Below are 16,606 nucleotides of genomic sequence, written 5' to 3' on the forward strand. Positions count from 1 at the left end.
ATATTGATTTTTGCTTATAAAATAGTGACCGGAGGGTGTAAAGAGCAATTTTTAATTTCTCATTCAAAACCAAAAAAAAAATGATGGCCCATTTATAGGCCCATATTGGTGACTGGTTGTTGGCGTTGGTGTGCATCCTCTCTCTCTCTCTCTCTCTCTCTCTCTCTCTCTCTATCTATCTTCCCACGCGATCTGTGACTATCACGAAACGAGAGAGATGATGTACTCACGGTTCAGAACCGTCGCTAAAAACCTCAAATCCACCACAAAACCCTTCTCTTTCACCACCGCCACCACAACAACCACCGTATCATCCTCCGAATTCCCACAGAATCTCACCGAACTCCGAGCTCGTCTTGCAAGGGAATCCCCATCCCTATCAGACTTCATTTCCTTGAAATCGAACAACGCGTACTCTGTTGAAGTCGGGACGAAGAAGAATCCGCTTCCAAAACCGAAATGGATGAAGGAATCGATTCCTGGTGGTTGGAAGTATGTGCAGATTAAGAAGAAACTGAGAGAATTGAAACTTCATACGGTTTGTGAAGAGGCGAAGTGCCCTAATATGGGAGAGTGTTGGTCTGGTGGTGAAACGGGTACCGCTACTGCTACTATTATGATTCTTGGTGATACTTGTACTCGAGGTTGCAGGTTATACACCAATCAATTTTTCAATTTTCGCAATTTTTTGTTGTTTTAGTATTCAAATTTTGGTAGTGTAGTTTTATAGATAAATTAAAACTATGAAGCATGGATGCAAAACTTATGTAGACACCAATGATAATTTGAGAAAACGAAAGTGATGAGTGTAATGACATGTGTTGTGTCAAACACCGTAACATGTTGCACATAGGGTATGCTATCAATGTGAAATGTTGGTGCTACATTAAATAGATTTGAAATGTAGCGTGGCGTGTAGGTGCATGCATATATTGAGAAATACAGACATTGCTATAAGCAAGTTGTATTACTTTGGTTGTTTGGCTTGTTCTGTTGAAATGATGTCGGTTCAATAGTTTGCAATGATAAGTTGAATTGAGTAGCTTTGTAGTTTTCACCCTGACAAATATGTACACCTTCCGGTCACTATTATAAGCAAAAAACCGCTTTTTAGATTAATTGAATAACCGGAAAGAAAACATCACTTTAGCCCCTGAACTATCAACCTCTCACCAATTTAGTCCCTAACTATATGAAATACATCAATCAAGTCCCTAGTATTGAGATTTTGGGGACCAAATTGATGGATTTTCATATACTGTAGGGACTAAATTGACGGATTTTGCATATTTTAGGGACTATTTAGAACATTTTTATAGTTTAGGGACTAAGTTGAAGAGAGACCGATAGTTTAGGGACTAAATTGATGGTTTATTCACTAACTGATGTATCCGGTTTATATAGATACATAAGTTTTTCAATGAATCTAAAAAATGTTTTTTTGCTTATAATAGTAACCAAAGGGTGTATCTAACTACTGAATTTGTCATTCTTGAATAATGGACGAGAATGTTGATCAATTTCCTCTAAGTTTTATGTTCTTTTCATCTTTGAAGTATAATCTCATCGAATGGTATATACCATATGAAAACTGAATATTATATTTCAGAGACAAATAATGTACAACCACTAATGCGTTTATATAGGCTATTCTAACCTAATGGGCCTGACTAATGAGTAATGACTAATGGGCCAATTACAAATTACTAATAATAATAGTAAAACTTCACTATTTACATCAGAGCTCTAATACAATTCTGTTATGCAATTGTTGATTATGCTGATGAGTCAAGGTTGCAGTACTCTGAACAATTCAGTTCGAAATCCCATGGATTTTTTTATTTTTTTTTAGCATAATTTAGTAAGCGCTAATTACATTCATATAGGAGATGTGGTACTTGACAGTACTTATGAATGCATAATCTAGTGCACTCATGGATTCTAAGCTTTGTGGTTTCTTTTATAGCTCAAAGCATAGTTTCATGGAACAACTGAACAAGTGGTTGAAGTTCGAATTTCAAACTGGTTTATCCTTGTAACACATGTGCATGCGCATACACACACATTAAGGATTTTCTCTTGTTCTTTGTGTGATTTCAATATAATTTATCTTGCTTAAATTGTTATAAGCAAGTTGTAATACTTTGGTTGTTTACTGACTTGTTGTAATGAAATGATGCCAGTTAAAAAGTTTGCAGTGATCAGTTGAATTTAATGGCTCCATTTATCATCTAGTTGCTAAGCATTTAGTACATATGGTCATATTTTCATGTTCATTACAAGTTTAAACGAAATTATTCCTAGGTACTAAAAGATTTCCTGAAAGAAAAAAAAAAACTTCTATATTCTAATTCTAATGAAAATATTTCCAAGGGATGGGTAAAGAAAATAAACCCCGAGTATATAGTTTATTTTTAATTTGCATGTCTACATTATTCTTGGAAATCTTTTGAAGTTTGGCTACACTTTTTTTTTTGTTGAGAAAAGTATCCGGGATTACGATTTCTACTCCTAAGAATGTTATTTAGGGGGATGTAAGTACTCCTAAAACCAGTGGAAGTTGTGTGTGGAATTTTTATGTTAGAACACTATAAATAAAATGAATTTATGTTATTTTTCAGATTTTGCAATGTTAAGACATCAAGGACTCCTCCACCACCTGACCCTGATGAGCCCACCAATGTGGCTGAAGCAATTGCATCGTGGGGTTTGGATTATGTGGTTATAACAAGCGTTGACCGTGATGATTTACCTGATCAAGGGAGCGGTCATTTTACTGAAACAGTTCAGAAGCTGAAGATACTGAAACCTAGCATACTGATAGAAGCCTTAGGTATGCATTTTGAATATATGTAGTTCCCGAAAATAGATTAATGTGATAATTTGTGAGAACATCATGTTCTAACTTCTATCTAATAGTAAACAACGATCAAGCCTTAGTTTGCTAGGTGGGCATGGGTATAATAAAAAGGCGTCTATATGGTTTTCAGTTAGAGCTAGTAGTGGGAGTGGGTCATGAATGTGAAATGAAGGACTATCTTTTGTGAGTTTCTTTTTCAACTAGAGTTATTTGATAGAGAGGTGAATTAGGTGGTACCTAAAATGAAAATTCACTATGGAGTTTCCGTTGATGAATTTCTCTTTCGCTGCTGTTTACTATTGTGACTTGTACTGTTTGATAGTATGGCTTTTAATCAGAACTAAAAAAAAACCATGTTTATTGGGATTTGAGCATACGGGAATTAATCTTTTGGTTTGTGTTACACATGTTCATTATAGGGTTGAGTGGGGCCAAGTTATATTATTAAGGAGACTTCACTCAAAATAAATTTCTCCATGTGACGATTGTTGCTCTAATTTTTTTGCAACAGTCGCCGACTTCCGAGGAAATGCTGAGTGTGTAGAGAAGGTTTCCAAATCAGGATTAGATGTCCTTGCGCATAATATTGAGACAGTTGAAGAGCTACAGAGTGCTGTGCGGGATCACCGTGCTAATTTTAAGCAGTCTTTGGATGTTCTAATGATGGCCAAGGATTATGCCCCTGCGGGAACCCTCACCAAGACTTCAATAATGTTAGGTTGTGGGGAAACACCTGACCAGATTGTGAAGACAATGGAGAAGGTGAGAGCAGCAGGTGTTGATGTGATGACATTTGGTCAGTATATGAGACCCTCCAAACGCCATATGCCAGTATCAGAATATATTACACCTGAGGCCTTTGAGAAGTATCAGACTATTGGCATGGAAATGGTATGTCTATAGCATTTATTCCCGTGGTTCTGATTTTTTTATATTTTATTTATGTGTAGATGAAAGGAATGTATTTTGCTGGATGAAAAATAATTACTGTTAGCATCCAAAGCTGTTATAATTTTGTTGGCATTCTCGTAATCATGATTTTAGTCAGCATTTACTAAAATCTTTTAGTGGTGGTAATATTTGGTCCACAATACAAGGCATAAAACATTTAGGCTTCTGGCTGGTATTTATAATTTTGTATGTGTTTCTCAAAAGTTGATGCAGATAAAGTCATTTTCAGCATCGTTCTTGCATATTCAGTCAGTGTAAAATAATATGTCTTGCTAATCCATATTAAATGTGGCCTTTTTTATCCCATAATTAGCAGTTAGCAGCATGCCCTGGTGGCCCATTCCTATAGAGATTTAATTGTAGCTCTGTAATTGGCATTTTGTACATCACCATGCATGCGTAATCATGGCACGTTTTTCTCCTTTTAATTGTTGCATGCTGGATTATGTTAATTTTTGGAAAAGCTCTAATTTATTAAGAACTTTTTGTAGCAGTATAGCAGTAATCATAACTTGATCATGTGGTATGAATGATGAACTAATTCTACTTTGTATGTGATAGGGATTTCGATATGTGGCATCCGGGCCCATGGTAAGGTCATCATACAAGGCAGGTGAATTCTATATTAAATCCATGATTGACTCAGATCGGGCTGTATCTTCTCAAAGCTGAGTACCTGTTCATTGTTTTTTCTTTCATTTCTGTAATTTACACACTACTAATGTGCATTATGTATAAGAAGAGGCACATGCTTACTTCATTCTGTTGATGCTCATAGCACATGTAATCTATCATTAAGATGGTATTAATGAGTGGGCAAATTTATTTGAAAAATGGAAATCTTAAAGGTTAATCTGTGTTCTCATCTCCCTGAACTTATTTTGCTCTCTTTAACTGTGCAATTTATTTATACTTGTTAATGTGCCTATGAAAAGTATTCAGTTTGAATCTATCATTTGAGAAATCTTGTAAAACTGTTGCTTTTTGTATGGTTGAATTGAAGTGTGGTTTACTTTTTACAAGTGCTACTGAATTTGTGTTACTTTGGTAACTGACAATCTAACTCTACCGTTCAATTTTAAAGTGAATTCGGGACTACTACTGTCAGTGTACCAGCAAGAGCAAATACTAGAATGAAATGAAATATAAGCAAAAAGGAATCCAAAAAGTTAAATGTGTTTGATTCAAATTAATTTTGGACCAAATACATTCGACTTTTTGGATCATTTTTGCTTATATTTCATTCTAGACCGAGTATATAATTATGGTGACAACTTGTCCCAAAGCCATGTTTAGTGTTACCGTTACAATCATTAGATGGTAGCCTTGTAAAGCTGTGAGGTATTCTTTTTTGGGTTTGGAGTTATGACAGGCTGGTTAGTGTCTGTCTTTCATCATCCTGTGGGGGCTGAAGATGGTGAAACACTTGAAAGCTTCAATACTCGAGCGATTCTTTTTCGGCTATCATACATTCCCCAAGCATATGATATTAAATACTCCCTCCGTCCCAGAATAACTGACCCATTTTCTAAAAAAAAGTGTCCCAAAATAACTGACCCATTTCAATTTTCAATACAACTTTCATCATTCACAATACAATATAACACTAAATAATACTACTTTTATCATTCCCAATACAATATATTCCACTTTTCCCTTTATTTATACACTTTTCTTAATCTGTGTGAAAAACCAAAGTAGGTCAATTATACCGGGACGGAGGTAGTATTTGATAAAATGTGGAAAAGTTTGGTTTTGGTGGTCCATTAGTACTACGGGTCTGCTGTGTATGTTGGGCCATTTTATGCGGAGGTAGTATTTGATAAAATGTGGAAAAGTTTGGTTTTGGTGGTCCATTAGTACTACGGGTCTGCTGTGTATGTTGGGCCATTTTATGTTATGGTAGAATCCTAGGTGGGGTAAATCTTGATGAAGCTCTAGTCTTGCATGTGAATCATAATTGAACCTATTTGTTCTGTGTATTCGTGTTGAAATATTCACTCGGTTTATGTTCAGTTCTGGTTGATAATCTGCTCCACAATGAAATTCTACCTATCGATGCGTGTATTGCATATTAAATTTATAATTGATATATGTTTGTAAGATACTAGGGTCCTCTTCGGATTGGTGAGATAAGAGACAATGAAGGGGTCTTGAGTTCAATATCAGGAAACTAACATTCCCAACAACTAATATTACTAACATTTGCCAATAAAATAAATAAAATAATTAATTAAGTGCTTGTCATATAAAATATTTTAAGTGTTTATAGTTAATCAAGTTGTTTTCATACAAGCTATAAGATGGATTGATAAATTATCTTGAAGAGCTTATGATAATATGTTGAAGATAGTTTAAGATGTTATAAGTTGTTTTTTTTTATTTTTATAAACTCTCTTAATTAGTCTAAAAGGGATTTTAACTTTTTTTGGTATCATATATATCTATAATATAATACTACATATTAAAGCATTAAAATATGAATATTTTTAAATAGATCAATATTTATTAGAGAATAATATTGATAAATATTTTACATTTTAAAACTAATACATATCACTCCTAAAAAAACTAAAACATATTACAAACACATGAGTAACTAAATCATATATTAAATAATATTTATCAAAATTTACTCAAACTCAAACTACTAGTAAAATCGAAGGTTTACCAATTTCAATAGAAGTTACTTAAACACTTAAAAGTTTATAAAAATAGAGTTTACAAGAGCCTTAACTCACTTTTGTGAACTGGAATTGTAAACTCGTAAGAGTTAACTTGATATTTAAACAATCTTGATTGTTGGGACGTTGATATGCACATGTTTGTGCATGAGTTCAAATATAAAAATTTTCACTTTTAAATATTTAATGTGTGCGTGGGTTTGAATATGAAAATTTACACTTTTAAATATTTGAACTTCTATGCAAACACCACCCTATTTTCTTGCATTTATAGTTTAATCGATCTATTCTTTTGGCTGGTTTAAAATCAGGTTAACCTTTCATAATTGACAATTCAAAAGGTATGCATCTTTTATTATTTCTTTTCCTTTACTTTAACACTGTTACTTTCTTTAGCATGACATTGACAACCTTGCCCAACATGTTTATAACTTTTGAATCTTCTTTTCCCATTTCTTGCATAAACTTTCAGAATTCCCTTTCGAATTCTTTTCTGTTTCTTGCATAAAATTTAAAAATTCTCTTTTGAATTCATCTTTTCCATCTTTTGTAAAATATTAGAATCAGAATGATTTCAACGGGAAATAAAATTATAAGACAATCTCTTTTATAGCTTCAAATAGTAATCTAATTTACAGAAAGTAACGTAAGCACAAGTAATTTTGAATCTTAAATGATAAAATAGTAATAATCAAAGGGAAAATAGGTATTACCTTTACAAGAGATTTTGAGTAAACATTTAAAAAAAAAGATTTTGAGTAAAAAAATGTAACAAGAGATTTTGTGTGCAAAAACATGAAGAAAAATATGTTCTCATAATTATTTGATTTTTTAAATTATCTTCTCATTAATTTTTTCTTGCAAAATCACTCTCACAAATTGTTTTTCTTTTATTTTAGTTAAATAAGTGATTTTCAGATATTTTTAGTCTTCTTTCGTATGTTTGTGATTTCATGGTCTTAACACGACTCAGTTTGTTTTGATTTCTCGTCTATGTGCAGTGTGTTTTTTATATCTTGTCTTTGTGTAGTGTTTATTTGATTTAGATTGAAAGATTACCTTTGATCAAATGCAAATCCAATCAATGATTTTGGTTGGGTCAACGTTGTAGATTATAGATATGAATATTCCAGAGACTTGAATATAATCATATTTGCAGGCATATGTACTCTGTCGTGTTATGCTATTAACATAAGTGCTATGATTTCGTTTGTAGATTCATCATTTTTGTTTTAAGCGACTTTGAATTTATATTGCATCAATATAATCTATCAATTTGAAAGAACGAATATCATTTAATTTTTTCAAAAAACAAATACATTCTCTCAAACAAAAACTTCACATACATTAGTAAAATAATTAAATATATTTAAAGAACTCAATATCATACAATTTAATTTTGATTCAACTTTTGAAAATTAAATAAGGATTTTTAATTATCTAAATAATCTTTCACCATCAATATCATAAGATTTTTTATTTTTTTTTTATGTTTTATATAAATTAAACAAATTCCCTTCAAAAAAAATAAATCAAAAAATTAGCAAAAAGTTTCAAGATATTTCAACATAACTTCAAGTTCCTTAACTCATTCAATACTATGTTGAATAAAAAAATTCAAGAAATCTCCTCACATGTGTTGCATCTTTCAATTTTCGTTGAATACAAAAATACAATATAAATAATATGTTGCAACATTTGAAAATAAATCTCAAGGTAATGTAAAAGAATTAAGAGTATCACAAAGTTTTTACATTTTGGTGTGTTTACGATTTATGTTCAATATTTTTTTGTGCACATCTTAGTTTTTACTTTTTATGTTTAGACATCATCATATGTTTGTCCTTTCAAGTTATAATAATTAACATCAAAACAAAGAGTTTCTAAAGTATTTTCTAAATTTTCAAATGTTATATAACTAATTTGAACCATTGAAAACAATGTTTGATGTCAAATAAAAGAAATGAGTTAATAAGTACATTTAAAAATAAAATTTAGCCAACATAAATTAGCTCATGTTCCATGGTAACTTAAGTTCAAATCTCGCAAGTGATGTGACGAGGACATAATTGGTGAGTAAAATGTGAGGACCTAATGTTATTTGAGTTCAAGTCCTTGTGAAATGAAATTGAACAAAATATTTATCATTCTTTATTGATTAAATTTTCATTTTTGAATGTTATCGACTTATTTCAGTTTAGAAAATGCTAATCATTGCCTAATACTAGTTGAAAACCAAATAAAATAGTACTCGTATATTACATTAGAATTGTGCAGTCAATGATTTAAAAATCTAAAAATATTATTTTTTAACTTAAATTTTTCTTTTGGTTTCCTTAATCCGTGCCTAAGCCTAAACGTTTTCTTTTCTTTTTATACGACAACCTTGAATCTTTCTTGCATCCTTATGATCCAACTCATTTACTAATTTGTTTTAAAACATTAAATTTTACATTTAATATCTTGGGAGTGATTGGCTATCAATTACGATTATGCTCGATTTGTAACAAAAAAAAAGAAAAACAATTAGTTTACGGTTTACATTATGCACACAAACGTATGCTTTTATTCTTTCAAAAAAAAAAAAAAAAAAAACGTATGATTGTATTGTATTTCTTCATCAATATAGCAATATCAAATCTAAGCTATTTAAACATGTCCAACATAATCTTGATCTATGGTCACTCCATCAATCTATATTCACCTCCGTAGTTCTTCTCTCTTTATGTTGCTCCTTTCACTCTTCACTTCACTTCTATAGCCGTTAACACCTTCCATTTTCAATCAACAAACCAACCTAACCAAACCAATTAGCCATGCAATATTCAACTCAATCTTCTTTCAATTACCACTAAACCACTTTCACTCTCTTAATTTAATAACATCCTCCAAATGGGTTGTTGTATCAGCACCACAAAAGATGACCAAAATACCCTCAAAAACCAACAAAATTCCACCCAAGAAGCAAAATCACCATCACCACCACATATCGTTGAAGAAAAATCTGTTGTGAAAGAAGTTCTATATGAAACAGAAACACCCATTTCCAAACCCCAACAAGTTCCAAATTTGACACAAGAAACAATGACCCAAATGCAAAATATGGAAATTACAAAAGACCCCATCATGAAAAAACCATTGGAGGAGGAACCTTCTGAAGAAATTTCTGTCATTTCAGAAACATGCAGTGTAGGTGAGAGCTATAGCTGCAGCTACTCCACCACCACCGTGCCGGAAACAAGAGAAGACGAAGTTACAAGTAAGCGAAGGATCAGAGAGGGAACTCAGAACCGGAATCGGAACCGAAGTCACTCCGATGCATCAAGGAATCGTTCTTACAATGCTGACGGGAATAGAGTCGGAGGGAGAGAGCGACGGCGACCCAAATCTCCGGCAAGGGTACTGGAGATTCCACCGGAGAAGAAAGTTGTGGCGGGTCCACGGTCTGTTCGTCGGAGGGAATTTTCCGATAAGCTCAGGCGTGATTCCGGCGAGGGTGTTGGCCGGCGGTCAAGGTCGCCGTCGTGTCACAGGACGGCTGGCAGCAGCAATGGTCAGAGTGAGCTCAGGCAGACGGAAAGGGAAGGACGGCGGTTTCCGCCGCCGGAGGTTGTTGGGGACACAAACGACGGCGTTTCAGTGGAGGAGTCATTTACGAATCCGCATGTTTCTTTGGAGTGTTTTATTTTTCTGTAGATTTTGGAAGCACGTTTGTTTTTCATGGTTTTGTTTTGTAGTAGTGATTTTCACGTGGGCATTTTTTTTATTTTGTATTATTAAGCATTTTTATAAATTATATGTTTGGATTTACCATGAGGTTTTGCCAAGTTTGTTGTGAGGAACCAAACATGGACAAAATCGAGTTTGTTTGAGTGTTCATCTTGTGTTGAGTCTTTTTCTCACGAAATTGCTTGTGTAAATACTAATAAAAATGTACATTTTGATAAATGTTAATTTTTCCTCCTTTTTGTTTTTTGATTTTAAGCACTACTTGCTTGTCTTGTTTAACTCTGCTAATTTGATTAGTTGAGATTGGACAACTTTCTTTATTTACATTCTTCTTTAGGATGATGCACTTAAGACTTAGACCATTTGCTCTTCCCAGATGCATCATTTCCTTCTTTCTGATGCTGTTGAAGTTGCTTTTTTGAGATTGTAATTTTCTTTTTTCTTGTTACCTTTTCATTTTTGTTGATTAAACTTTCTCTTGTAATACTCTCTCCGGTCCTATTTACAAGAGAAAGTTGAATTTTTAGATACATTGAATAATGTATGTATCCAGTCAAGAATCTAAACCAAATACATAAATTATTTAATGTATCTAAAAAGTAAATTGTTTCTTGTAAATAGGACCGGAGGGAGTATAACCAAAAGGAGTACTCCCTCCGTTTCAAAATGAGTGTCGCTTTAGCCAAAAACATTTGTTTCAAAATGAATGTCGCTTTCAGTTTCCAATGCAATAATAACTTTTTCTTTTCAATTGTACCCTCCAATTAATACTCTACACGCTACTTCCAAAGTATTACTTTTAAAACTAACCAATAGTTAATAAGGATAATTTGGTAAAATAATCGTTCTCTTTCTTTTAATCATTGCATTTCTTAATATGTGTGTAAACACCTAAAACGACACTCATTTTGAAACGGAGGGAATATAACACAATCGAGAGTGCCTAGATCTCCGCGACATAAGTGTATTTTTGTTGTTTATGAATTTTGTGACCATAATTCTTCAATTGGAATAAACGTTGCAATATACAATGGCCAATGTTCAAACATCAAATTTCTCACTTATTCATCTTATGGAGTGAATTTTAATAACTAACAACTTGACAAAAAAAACCTGTTTGATGGTCAATATACGACAAACTATCATATCTGTCTCAATGTATTGCTTGATGAAACATCAGATAAATTAAGCTTGAACTTTTAGAATGTCTTTCTAATTAGATCTCTTCATAATCGGTTAATATAATAGATTAATCAATTATTTATTGTTATTGCAAAACAGAAGGTAAACAATTTCTGACCATCATAATTTTGTTAATATAATAGATTAATCAATTACTCTTCATGATTTTTCAATTTTTTTTTTCTGACTATCATATTTCATCAAAACATCTATCAGATACAACTAAGTACTGTTTAGACCAATCCAATTTAGTTAAATACTTCCTTGGTCTCTAATATAAACACAATTAGAGTCAACTGAATGTATTTAATTCAAATTTTGAAGCAAATACGTAAGTTTATTGATTCAATTCTTGTATATATTTAAAGGCAAATATTAATTTGTGTCCTGGAGGATAAAGACATATGTTAAAAAATTTATTATAGATGTATACCGAAGTATACCCTTCCTGAGATCAAAACTTTGAAAAGGTAAGTTGGTTGGCCTCGAGAATGGGCATCTTCTTTACTTTATCGGGGGATGGGGGAAAGACAACTTCTCTTGCTTCTCGGTGTTAGTGCTGAAATGTGGATTTTTGTCTTAAAATTGTTATGATGTCTATTTGAAGTATGTGTGGCATCGGGAGTAAACATAAATAAATAGTGTTTTTCTCAAAAAAAAAAGTGTTTGGACGGAGACACGTTCAATTTCAACCACAGGGAAAATTGGTGTAAATCAAAACATTTTGGTTGAATTTATCCCATTAGGAGTTTCGTGAACTTATTGTCTTTCCTCAGTTTCGCACGCACAATGTCAACGTGGGATTTGGATATACTACATACCCAATTGAAGTGGAAATGTTTGAACAGTCAATCCATTTCCAGCACAGCACCCCCCTCTTCCAGTTGAGAGTGACAGAGTTCCCACGTAAAATAAAGATGCTATTTGCACCTCCATTTTAAAACTCATACAATTGGTAGCATATGTAACAGGAAAATTTTAATTTCGATTTCGCGAACCAATCAATTCTCAACTAGAACCTTCTTTCTCTGTAGAATCAAATAAAAAACCCACCAATCCCTTAATTAATTTCGCACCAAACAAACAAAATCTTTCTTTAAATTCTCTCATGGCCATGTCAGTTGCTTCTTCTATTTGCACCCTCCTTCCCTTCTCAAAGCCCCACATCTCCCTACCTCCTTTCTCTTCCCAAACCAAAAAACGACGTCGTATCATAATCAGCTCCGTTACAGAGGATCGTGAAGCAGCTTCGGTTGTATCAAAAGACAGAAAAGTCCTCGAGGAGGTTTCTTCTTCGCCTTCCAAGGGTATCACAGAGGTTGCTACTGACACTGATATTCTCACCGGACGTGCCATCAATGCTGCAATCGTTCTTGGATTTGGAGCTTTTGCTGTCACCAAATTGCTCACAATTGATCATGATTACTGGCATGTTAGTTTCTTCTATTTTATATCCAAATTTTGCTTCTTTTTCTATTTTAGTTAGTGATTGAACTTAGCTTATAGAGGATCAATTTATAGCGAATAACCAATAAACTAGCTTATTATTGACAACAGATAAGCTAGCTGATTGAACTTGTAGCTTTCGATAAAATTAACGATTGAACTAGATGATAAATCTGAAGTTATAACTTGCTTGAAGACGTAGCTTATCAAAAACTGCTATAATCTAGTAGAAAAAGGATATAGCTTGTGAGAAAAAATTGACAAGTTTTGATTAGTCATACGAACTTATAAGCTATAAGTTCAAAATTTTGTCTTGCCGAACAGAGTCATTAGAAAATAGTTCATATGCGCTTAATTGAGTTGTTTATCCAAAGAGGTGTGAATATGAGATGACCATATTCTATCTATACCAAACTATGTTTCTTAATTTATTTCTTTACTTTGTGTTCGTTGCCGTGTTTCTTAATTTGGCTTTAACCTGACAGATCATTATAGTCAAATGTGATACTTCAAGATTTTCAATTAGTTGATCGCAAAAGTCACTCGCTTTTTACAATGTATTATAGTAAAGCAGACGGGGAGGATGGTTGAATTGATTCTAGTGTATTTTCTGTATTGTAAATGGAAGAAGTTGAAAACTGATTAGGGTTTCATAATTCAGGGTTGGACACTTTATGAGATACTGAAATATGTGCCTGAACACAATTGGATTGCCTATGAGCAATCTCTGAAAGCAAATCCAGTTTTAGCTAAAATGGCAATAAGTGGAGTTGTCTACTCAATTGGAGATTGGATTGCTCAGGTATGTTTTTGAATTTGGCTTGAAAAAATTATGAAGTGCTTATGTTGGATAGGGTTTTTCGTATTAACTTCTTCTTACCAAAATATATAGTGCTATGAAGGAAAGCCTATTTTTGAGTTTGATCGAGCGCGGCTATTTAGATCAGGTCTTGTTGGGTTTACTCTCCATGGATCTCTTTCTCACTATTACTACCAACTGTGTGAGGTGGTTTTTTTACATCTTTGGTTTGGATTTTGGAACAATTAGTTTGTATTATGTCAATTGCTAAAATTGTTTGCGTTGTGTAACACAGGCTCTTTTTCCTTTCCAACAATGGTGGGTTGTCCCTGCTAAAGTTGCTTTTGACCAAACTGTGTGGTCAGCTATTTGGAACACCATCTACTTTGTGGTTTTGGGTTTGTTGCGTTTCGACTCTTTGGATAACATCTATGGTGAACTCAAGTCAACATTTTTGCCCATGCTCACTGTAAGAACTTATTTGTTTCTTAGGGCCTGTTTGAATTGATTTTTTATCTACTGGCATAGGCACTTGCGAGACTCTTTGGAAGAGCTTATTAAAAGAATTTATACCTTGTATGAAAATAGTTTGACTTGATTTTATCTTTTGTTATAGAAATAGCTTATACATAAACACTTATATGATAAGTGCTTAATTAAGACGTTATCTGCAATAACTCGCCTCTTTGTTCACATGCTGTAATTTTATTGTACTGTCAAGGAGAAACGTTCAAAATCACGTTTCAAATAATCGAAATCATGTTACAAAAATAAAGCAAAAGGAGAAAATTGATGAAAGAAAGGGGTCAGAGAGGAATTCTATAGTTCAAACCAACAATTCAAGGATGAACAATCGAATGATGAATAAATGAACTGTATCCACAGACAATTGTTTGTTTAGAAATTCAGTTCTGTTTTGATGACTAAAATTTCACTCTAATATGCTTCACAGGCAGGCTGGAAGCTTTGGCCTTTCGCCCATCTGATTACTTATGGTGTGGTTCCTGTGGAACAAAGGCTTCTTTGGGTGGACTGTATTGAGCTCATCTGGGTCACAATACTTTCAACGTAAGTTCTCTATAATTATTTGTCATATCATACTGAATTATTACACAATTTTTTTTTTCAGTCGGCAGAAGTGTTTTCATGCCCACACTGAAACATTGAGCGGAATGCGTTGGACCCAAACTAGGGAAAAAAACCAAACCAGATTAATTGGTGTGAATTGTTTTTTTGAGTTCTTCGAGTCGTTGGTTCAATGCCCTTTTGGATAAGTATCTCATACTTCCTTGTAATTAAATCTCATTTAAGAATGGATGTTAATAATATAGAGAAGAGTAGAAAAGGAAAAAAAAAGGAGAAGGAGTTTGCTAGAGTTCAATAAGACCGCAATTGGCTACAATAATGAATACAAAATACATAACAATAGAGTAAGTATATACAGTATACACAATAAGCAAAAAATGAAACAACACTTAATTAGAGTAAATAAATAAAGAAATAAAAGTGTTATTTTCTTACATCCCCCTCAAACCCTTGATGCTTCATTGCTTTGCGAAACATTGAGAGTTTGTCGGTTCAAAAATGTTGAACAGAATGCATTGGATCCGAAGAACAAAAAACCAGACCAATTTAATTAGATTTTGCGTTCATTGGGTCATTGATGGCATAAATTTATGATACATATAACTATTAGAAACATGAAATAAGATTTTATTTCATACAACTTTTTTTTTTTGTTTCTAGGTATTCGAATGAGAAATCAGAATCCCGAAAATCTGAGGAAGTGTCAGAAACAACAGGATCATCTACACCAAGCCAAAATGCTAAGGTAACTAAGAAGACCGTTGTATTATTTTTCTGTCATGTTTTAAGGTTCCAGAGAGTCCTCGTGAAACTGATCACGAAATGAATTAGAGAAAACACTGCTGCACACATTCTAACCGTAATAGTACCTCAAACTTATGTCTGCATACCTATGATTAAAAATTCTAATTCTCTAGTTAGACGAGTCTTCCATCAATTTTCTCAATATATTGAGCTTATGATTTATTTTTTCTCTATATGTTGTGTACTGCCAGGAATAAAACTGAGTAAAAATATGGGGAAAAAACTATATATAGGTTCATGGCAGTTACAACTTACAAGTCTCATCAACCTTGCAAAAGCATTTGATGACTCAGCTTAAAATTTGAAGAATCTCAATTGAAGTTGAAGGAAGTACTCAATAACTTTCGAAAACAGCGATGACGACTATACATAATATAAATATACTTGTTGTGCATCCTTCGGCGGTGACGAATCATTCAGGTTGAAGTGATATGAGACATAGATTATTATACATATATATTTGTAAACACATTCGCGAAAGTTAAATTATGTTTTACTTCTTCTTTGGGGGTGTATTCAATCCGCCTATCATTTACAATCCTGTATAAAGAACATACGATGCTGGAAAATGTGAAACAGCTCATGTAATTAATATAAACTTACTCATTACCTTTACAATTTTATTTTCTGTCAATAATTTTTAATCTTCTGCATAGATTACAACCAGAAAGTTATCAATCTAAGCACAAAGCTAATCTTCTGATCATGTAATCAATATAACCACGTACACTCTTGTTCACACACAACATGACCAGTGCTAGCCAAATCGATGGGAGCTTCAGAGAGAGGATGAAGTTTTTGGTCTCAGAAAAAGTAAGGTTTATGAAAAATGAATTAGGTTTCAAAAGTTGTAAAATGCTTTCAGTATAAGGGTTCTATTGTGTGGTCTACAAGCTAAACACTTAATCACACCATACCTTACGGTGGACCATATTTCACTTAAACCCATTGTACCTTACGGTGTACGATTTTCTCTATTTTGTAAATTAAATAACAAGTCTTACTTTATCATTTTTTTTTTGGTTACAACTTTATCATTTAATTACTAAGAAGTTCCACTTATTA

The 16,606-nt window shown here is 33.0% G+C and overlaps 3 protein-coding genes across 3 annotated transcripts; all 3 read left to right on the forward strand.

Moving 5' to 3' along the window:
• The first annotated feature begins 200 nt into the window (after positions 1–200).
• On the forward strand, positions 201–4,664 carry LOC146950502 (lipoic acid synthase 1). The gene is made up of 4 exons (XM_085746428.1): positions 201–651; positions 2,622–2,833; positions 3,372–3,751; positions 4,373–4,664. Exons 1-4 carry the CDS (start codon positions 218–220, stop codon positions 4,481–4,483), a joined length of 1,137 nt encoding a protein of 378 aa, XP_085602554.1. The 5' UTR covers positions 201–217; the 3' UTR covers positions 4,484–4,664.
• A 4,423-nt stretch (positions 4,665–9,087) lies between these two features.
• On the forward strand, positions 9,088–10,443 carry LOC146950503 (uncharacterized). Its single transcript, XM_085746429.1, has one exon. The coding sequence runs from the start codon at positions 9,388–9,390 to the stop codon at positions 10,189–10,191; it is 804 nt and encodes a 267-aa protein (XP_085602555.1). The 5' UTR covers positions 9,088–9,387; the 3' UTR covers positions 10,192–10,443.
• Positions 10,444–12,252: 1,809 nt separating this feature from the next.
• On the forward strand, positions 12,253–16,159 carry LOC146950504 (protein SYM1-like). The gene is made up of 7 exons (XM_085746430.1): positions 12,253–12,838; positions 13,514–13,654; positions 13,745–13,858; positions 13,947–14,120; positions 14,604–14,719; positions 15,398–15,482; positions 15,733–16,159. The coding sequence occupies exons 1-7, from the start codon at positions 12,515–12,517 to the stop codon at positions 15,736–15,738; spliced, it is 960 nt and encodes a 319-aa protein (XP_085602556.1). The 5' UTR covers positions 12,253–12,514; the 3' UTR covers positions 15,739–16,159.
• The last annotated feature ends 447 nt before the right edge of the window (positions 16,160–16,606 follow it).

Source organism: Medicago sativa, chromosome 2 (genome assembly GCF_051527215.1).
Source record: "Medicago sativa cultivar Bolivia chromosome 2, Bolivia_mono, whole genome shotgun sequence".
NCBI classification, from domain to species: domain Eukaryota; kingdom Viridiplantae; phylum Streptophyta; class Magnoliopsida; order Fabales; family Fabaceae; genus Medicago; species Medicago sativa.